Here is an 8,475-nt window from a genome sequence, read left to right as displayed (position 1 = left end):
TTCCTGCCACCAGACCATCTTCCCAAAAACTTTGCATCACTGTGTGTGCAGCAGCAAGTTCTATACTGGTGGTGACCCAATCCCATAGCTGAATCCCCTTTAGGAGACAGTCCTGGCACATGCTGGACTTTCTTGGATTCCCTGCCTTCTTCACAGCAAATTAACTTCTCTTCTTGGAGTTCTTAATGATCCAATAAATAGTTGATTTAGGTGCAAGAATAGGTCATCAATATGAGATCGTCAGGGTTCTGAGCCCAGGGACCCCCACGATCAGGTGCATAAAGAGGCCGCAGAAATCAGTCAACGCTTAGGCCTCTTTCTAGGTCAGTGACCTCACGTTCATAGGTCACATGGCCTAGGTACAGCTCAGTCCCATTCAAGTGAATGGGGCTGTGCTGCGATACCAAGCACAGCCACTATCGAATGGACATACTGGGCTTGGTAAACTGCAAGGAGACTCTAGTGAGCACTGTGGCTTACTCAAATATCTATCAGGATAGGCCATCAATATGAAGGTCTCAGAAAACTCCTTTAATGCAAATTGCCATCATAAAAACGGAAGCAGCAAACTTTGTGAAAACCAAAACTTGTGTCAGTCTCAAAACTTTTGACCACAACTGTACAACACTGTTACTGCTGAAGTCAAAAGAAGCAGTGATGTAGTAACCAGCTGACTGTGCTGTGTACTTCTGGTGACAGAGCTAAATCTGACCAGCTGATTGGCGTCGCGGGGTGTTGAAACCCCAATAATCAGGTAGTGATGGCCATTCCTTAGTAATGGATGGACAATCCTTTCAACACTTAAGGGGAAATTAATCTTGCCCAGTTTCTTGCGCACGCATGATTAGTGGATAATATTTTGTGACCTTGGGGTTTTATACTGTTCAAGCCACTTTTTAAAACAATGGGCAGGGCCGCCAACAGATTTCTTACTACCTGTTTATTAACTGCAACATGGATTGCCAGAAATTAACTAAATTAGTAGCACTGTGCCCCTTTATAAATTTGGCATATCTTACTCCAGTGCATTTCTGTAAGTTTCTATTCCAGGATTCATGACAGATCTTGGCCCAGGAGTGACTGCTTATAGGTAAAAATGTATTTTAAATATATAAATAAATCCTTCCCTCGAACTAAGGGTAGATTTATGGAGACTGGCGTTTCGTATGAGCAATCACTCAAAGCTCAAGATATATCATGAACACTTTAAAGATGGGGTTTTACATAGACCATAGCAATGTGCTGCATTTCATTTGTCAACAAAAAAAAGGTCATAGCTAATGTATTATAAACATGAAAAAGGTATAAAGCAACATGCAGTACTACAACATATAAATGCACTGCAGTGGCTTTTTTGTTTTAGTAGAAAACAATGCAGGTGGTATTTATCCACATGATGCCATGAGGTAATACAACCAAAAGCCAGCAAAGTGCTTGACTTTAGGGGAGTCCAAGCTTCCTCACACATACAAGTGACCAAAAGAGAATCCATCTTCTCTATAGTGAGCAGAAACGATTTGTAGTACACCACAAAATATCAAATTTTAGCTTCTTCCTGCGGAAGTTGTAAAGGAGAAAAAAAAAAAAAGCAGTTTCCGAAACGGTATTGTTTCTTTTTATTGTATTAATATGTCTGAAAGATAACTTTGTACAGATTATGTCACCTGTCAGAGTAAGCGATACAGAGTGACAGTGACACAGAACAGTCTTTTTCATCAGGATTCAGCACAGCTCATGACCCGTCTGGCTGCATTAAATTGTATCCAAGATTTGCGACAAGGCTGTAATAGATGTTTTCTCACATTGTCTTTCGTTTCCTCACCCCAGACATTGGCTTGTACGCTGGCAGAGGAAGTTCCAGTATGCCCAGTCTGTGCCCCTCACCCAGAGACAAGCTGGTAAACATTACTCTCTTGCTTATCTTCAGCCTCATGGCTCTAGCGATTTGAAGCATCCTAATGAAACACATGAAAACCAGACATATGATGATATCCTGCTGGAGACAAAATACCCTATCTGTATTCCAGTACATATTCTTCAGAAAGCAGTAATGTACTAACCAGAGAATAGCTACATTAGCCACCACTAACATAGCAAATATCTAAAAATCTAAATCTGTGAATACCAATAAAAGATCAGTGTTGTACAAGGGGTGCTGATAGTCTTCAGTGCACATATAGGAGACAGTCAACATAGCAACCCTAGATGTCAATGAGTGCACAAACAGCAAATTAGAAGCCAGAAAAGCGATTCCTTACACCTGAGCTAAAAAGCCAAATGAGAGGAGGGGCATATGTTGCAGGCTAATGTCCGGGACCCAGACTTAGGGGGAGGCTACTTAAATGACTCATTCTATTCCCAGGGTGCATCTACACACAATGCTGTCATACCTGTTCTCTGTCAGTTTTAGATCCCTCTGTAATAATGTCAGATCCACTTGAAAATCAGAAATATGCAATGCCAATGCTAGGGCATATGACACAATTTTACATTTCATTGTCGCCGATATTGAATTCTGTACCCTAGAAAAGGAAAGTAATTTCATGTTATTTGGCAGCTGAGCACGCAATGCATAATTTACATCATCTTATGATTTATGGAGATATATATAGTACAGACCAAAAGTTTGGACACACCTTCTCATTCAAAAAGTTCTCTTTATTTTCATGACTATGAAAATTGTAGATTCACACTAAAGGCATCAAAACTATGAATTAGCACATGTGGAATTATATACATAACAAAAAAGTGTGAAACAACTGAAAATATGTCATATTCTAGGTTCTTCAAAGTAGCCACCTTTTGCTTTGATTACTGCTTTGCACACTCTTGGCATTCTCTTGATGAGCTTCAAGAGGTAGTCACCTGAAATGGTCTTCCAACAGTCTTGAAGGAGTTCCCAGAGATGCTTAGCACTTGTTGGCCCTTTTGCCTTCACTCTGCGGTCCAGCTCACCCCAAACCATCTCGATTGGGTTCAGGTCCGGTGACTGTGGAGGCCAGGTCATCTAGCGCAGCACCCCATCACTCTCCTTCATGGTCAAATAGCCCTTACACAGCCTGGAGGTGTGTTTGGGGTCATTGTCCAAATAAATGATGGTCCAACTAAACGCAAACCGGATGGAATAGCATGCCGCTGCAAGATGCTGCGGTAGCCATGCTGGTTCAGTATGCCTTCAAATTTTGAATAAATCCCCAACAGTGTCACCAGCAAAGCACCCCCACACCATCACACCACCTCCTCCATGCTTCATGGTGGGAACCAGGCATGTAGAGTCCATCCGTTCACCTTTTCTGCGTCGCACAAAGACACTGTGGTTGGAACCAAAGATCTCAAATTTGGACTCATCAGACCAAAGCACAGATTTCCACTGGTCTAATGTCCATTCCTTGTGTTCTATAGCCCAAACAAGTCTCTTCTGCTTGTTGCCTGTCCTCTACCATGAAGGCCAGATTCACACAGTCTCCTCCTAACAGTTGTTCTAGAGATGTGTCTGCTGCTAGAACTCTGTGTGGCATTGAGCTGGTCTCTAATCTGAGCTGCTGTTAACCTGCGATTTCTGAGGCTGGTGACTCGGATGAACTTATCCTCCGCAGCAGAGGTGACTCTTGGTCTTCCTTTCCTGGGGCGGTCCGCATGTGAGCCAGTTTCTTTGTAGCGCTTGATGGTTTTTGTGACTGCACTTGGGGACACTTTCAAAGTTTTCCCAATTTTTCGGACTGACTGACCTTCATTTCTTAAAGTAATGATGGCCACTCGTTTTTCTTTACTTAGCTGCTTTTTTCTTGCCATAATACAAATTCTAACAGTCTATTCAGTAGGACTATCAGCTGTGTATCCACCTGACTTCTCCACAACGCAACTGATGGTCCCAACCCCATTTATAAGGCAAGAAATACCACTTATTAAACCTGACAGGGCACACCTATGAAGTGAAAACCATTTCAGGTGACTATCTCTTGAAGCTTATGAAGAGAATGCCAAGAGTGTGCAAAGCAAATGTGGCTACTTTGAAGAACCCAGAATATGAAATTTTCAGTCGTTTCACACTTTTTTGTTATGTATATAATTCCACATGTGTTAATTCATAGTTCTGATGCCTTCAGTGTGAATCTACAATTTTCATAGTCATGAAAATAAAGAAAACTCTTTGAATGAGAAGGTGTGTCCAAACTTTTGGTCTGTACTGTATAATGTGATGGAAAAATTAATCCAGCCAGTAAAAGGAGGCAATATGGACAATCACAATACATTAGTAAGTGTCTTGTATTAACTTTCACTACATGATAAATGCCACTTACTGAAGTGAGACTTCTCTTTGGGCCAGTTAAAGGAGTTAAGTATTTTGTGGGCTAATGAAAGAAAAATTGTTCAGACAGTATGTGAGACAGCCCCCAAGCATTGAAGCCCCAGTTATGGCTGTACGTGCCGTTCTGCAAATTGTGGAACACACAGACGCCATCCGTGTTTTGCAGATCCGCAATTTGCAGACCGTGAAGGCAGTAAAGCATGGTGGTGCAAAAATCATGATATGGAGATGTTTCTCATGCCATGGTGTTCGGCCTGTTTATCGCATATGAGGAATCAAGAATATATCAAAATATTGAGGGGATCATGTTGCCATTTGCTGAAGAAGTGCCCTTGAAATGGGTGTTTCAACCAGACAATGATCCAACCCCCCAGTAAGCGAATATCATCTTGGTTACAGACAAACAGGGCTGAGGTAATGAAGTCAACCCTGATCCATTCTCATCTCAATTACTGTAACTCATTATTAATTAGTCTCCCCCTCACTAAACTCTACCCTCTCCAATCTATCCCAAATGCAGCAGCCAGACTCATCTTTTTGTCTACTTCGATGCCTCCACCCTGTGCCAGTCACTGCACTGGTTACCCATACAGTATAGAATCTACATTTAAACTTCATTCTCACCCACAAGGCTCTCCACAGTGCTGCACCCCCCCTTCATCTCTTCCGTCATTTCTGTCTACCATCCTACCAGTGCTTTACACACTGCAAATGATTTAAGATCCACCATTACCTAAACCTCTCCCTTCTGTCTTCAAGACTTATTCGGAGCTTTGCCAGTTCTCCAGAATGCCCTACCCAAGCAATTAAGTAATCACTTGCTAATCACTGCAATTACCGACACATTATACTTCGTTCTTTTCACTGTGTCTTTTGAACTACTGAAAGGTTACTAAGGAGATGTACCAGTATGTCCAATGGAGCATTGGTCTCCTTTAGACATATCACTCCATTCAAATTCAATGTGAAGCAGTCAAGCACATTCAATGAGAAACTACCAGTCACTAGTTTGTACGGTCATTTTAGCAGTGTTTCACATTATGACAGCTACAAGGAATGGGTTGTAATGGTCAGAAAAATGTTAACAGATATATTACCGTCTCTAGGAATTGATGGAGTACAGCCCCTTCGCCCTAACAGAGCAAGGAATGGCAGGGAGATGAATAGAGCCCTTTATCTGTGTATACAGTGTTACAATCCTGCCTTTTAGTAGTACATTCCCTTACATTCTTCTTAACCTGCACCAGTCTACAAAGTAAAGCTGACACGTGAGCTGCAACAAGATTTTTAAGGTGGATAGTCACATAAAAGAAAAAGTTTAAAAATTAAAAAACCTTTTTAAGTGATGGCATATCCTCAAGATAAGCCATCACTAGCTGACTGGTGAGTACCAAAGACCCCATTGATGAAATGTTCTTTGTAGCCAACTACAAGCACTGTCCACTACAATACTGACAGTGCTGTGTAGTCCTGGTGCAGACTTCTGGCCACGGAACCACAAAGAACAGCTGATCAGCGGGGTGTCAAACAAGGATTGGCAATCTCTTAAAAAGGGCTGGACAACCCCCTTAAATAATCTATCAATCACTTAATTATACATTGCCTTTGAAGCTAATGCAGAGAAAGACTCTTTGATGAAGGCATTGTCAATATAGGATAATTCCTGTAAAAGGGAAAGGAATGACTCACCTTTGCTTCCTATATACTGAGGTGGTGAAATTCTTCATAAAGTTGCCAATTACAATATTTGGACATTCCATAGCAGCAAGATCTAAAACAAGACACAAGATCATGTTGTTCTAGTTCAGCACCCACTGAAACATTAGAATAGCACAAGACGTTCCTATGGAATTAATATTCATCTTTATTTATATAGCGCCAACATATTCCACGGCACTTTATCATCAGAGTACATACAATGATACATTACATAGCAACAAAGAAGTCAACAATTAAAACATGAGGAATGGGGGTGAGAGGTCGCAACACTGAGAAGCTCCCGTCCTGCCTTCCTGTAATCCTCCAACATTCTCAGCACTACTTACTGCTTCTACAGACCCATCCCCGAGCTGTGCGGTTCCCTAATGTGCCAGAATGACTTGCACCAGGAAGAAGAGGGAGCAGAGAGACGTTGGGCCTCTGGCAACCCCGAAACAAGATGGCGCCGCGGCTGAGGCGTGGGCCGCAGAGGCCACGGCCCGCCTGGGTTTACGCTCACTCCTACTACTGGAGATAAGCCCACAATTAAAGGGAACCTGTCACCTTGATTTTGGGTATAGAGCTGAGGACATGGGTTGCTAGATGGCCGCTAGCACATCCGCAATATCCAGTCCCCATAGCTCTGTGTGCTTTTATTGTGTAAAAAAACTAATTTTAAACATATGTAACAACCTGAGATGAGTCCTGTCCCTGACTCATCTCACGTACAGGACACATCTCAGGGTAATTTGCATGCGTATCAAATCGTTTTTTTACACAATAAAAGCACACAGAGCTATGGGGACTGGGTATTGCAGATGTGCTAGCGGCCATCTAGAAACCCATGTCCTCAGCTCTATACACAAAATCCTGGTGACAGGTTCCCTTTAAAGATATTTTTACTGCTGTGCATCACATTACATATTCTTAATACACATATGGGCAGTCTGCAGGAAACTGTCTCCCTCATCAGGCAAGACCTCAGGCAGGCGAATTAGAGGATCAAAGAGGTGGAAGATAGAGTGAGCACCATTACGAATCAGCTAACCCCAGTAAAGGGGGATCTCTGCAGAATTATACATAATGTGTCTTATATTAATGTCTAAAACTGACGACCTAGGAAATAGCTCGCGCAGAAATAATCTCAGGCTGATTGGGGTCCCTGAAAAGGCTGAGGGACCTGACCTAGTGGTGTTTTTTAAAGATTCGCTGACCCTTAAAGGGATTCTGTCACCTCCCCTAACCCAAAAAACGATTTTAAAGCAGCCATGAAGCACAGCTTACCTTGATTAGGCTGTGCTCTTATCTTGTAATCCGTCCAGCAGTTTCTGCAAAAAACGACTTTGATTGATATGCAAATGTGTCCTGAATGAGCCCAGAGGGGCGTTTTGTTCCTCTTAGAGAGCCCAGTAACGCCCCTCTTACAGTGCCCAGCCCGCCTTCCTTGCACTGTCTAACCGCCCCCAGCCTGCCACAGCCTCTCCTCCCCCTCCCTCCCTCACGCCGAACGAACTCTCGCACAGGCGCAGTACCCACTGAGGGCTGCGCCTGTGCGATCAGCAGGAGACTGAGGGCAGGAGCTTCATCCTCGTCACTGGGCATGCGCCGAGCCCAGTGACGTCCGATGCTCGCTCTTCCCTGCTGACTGAGGGAAGAGCGAGCATCGGACGTCACTGGGCTCGGCGCATGCCCAGTGACGAGGATGAAGCTCCTGCCCTCAGTCTCCTGCTGATCGCACAGGCGCAGCCCTCAGTGGGTACTGCGCCTGTGCGAGAGTTCGTTCGGCGTGAGGGAGGGGGAGGAGAGGCTGTGGTAGGCTGGGGGCGGTTAGACAGTGCAAGGAAGGCGGGCTGGGCACTGTAAGGAACAAAACGCCCCTCTGGGCACCTTCAGGACACATTTGCATATCAATAAAAGTCGTTTTTTGCAGAAACTGCTGGACGGATTACAAGATAAAAGAGCACAGCCTAATCCAGGTAAGCTGTGCTTCATGGCTGCTTTAAAATCGTTTTTTGGGTTAGGGGAGGTGACAGAATCCCTTTAAATTCGGCAAGGACTCTGTCTCGTGTGTTTGACATTGAAAGAGCACATAGGGTGCCATTCCGTGCTCCGCCATCAGGAGCCCCCCCCCCTTGTCCAGTCCTGATGAAGCTGCTGCACTTCAGGGACAGAGATACTATCCTCAAGAAGGCCAGGGATCATCCTGATCTCCTAATCAATGGAAATTAAATATCCATCTTTCCAGATTTTTACGCTGAGGTCCAGCGCAGAAGAGTGAAATTCCAAGATGTGAAACGTCGCCTGCGGGACATACAGATTCCCTATTCTAGGCTGTACCCTGCTAAGCTGCGGGTGGTAGTGCATAGAGAAGTTTGCTTTTTTGAAACACCGTTTGATGCAGCGCAGTGGTTGGAAACTTTGGCGAGCACAGGTTGAATATGTCTCCTACAATTACGTGGGACTTTTGT

General features: G+C 43.8%; 1 protein-coding gene across 1 annotated transcript in view; it reads right to left on the bottom strand.

Moving 5' to 3' along the window:
• Positions 1-1,592: 1,592 nt before the first annotated feature.
• Positions 1,593-8,475, bottom strand: part of POLR1E (RNA polymerase I subunit E) — a 32,605-nt gene continuing 25,722 nt past the window's right edge. Inside the window, exons 10-12 of the mRNA XM_044285834.1 lie at positions 5,999-6,080; positions 2,391-2,522; positions 1,593-1,955 (exon numbers count right to left, since the gene is read on the bottom strand). Of these exons, the coding sequence (XP_044141769.1) occupies positions 1,799-1,955; positions 2,391-2,522; positions 5,999-6,080 (371 nt within the window). The 3' untranslated portion in view covers positions 1,593-1,798. The remainder of the gene's footprint in view (positions 1,956-2,390; positions 2,523-5,998; positions 6,081-8,475) is intronic.

Source organism: Bufo gargarizans, chromosome 1 (genome assembly GCF_014858855.1).
Source record: "Bufo gargarizans isolate SCDJY-AF-19 chromosome 1, ASM1485885v1, whole genome shotgun sequence".
In the NCBI taxonomy this organism is placed as follows: domain Eukaryota; kingdom Metazoa; phylum Chordata; class Amphibia; order Anura; family Bufonidae; genus Bufo; species Bufo gargarizans.
Note: the sequence above shows the minus strand (reverse complement) of the source record. Positions and strands in the feature narration are given on the sequence as shown.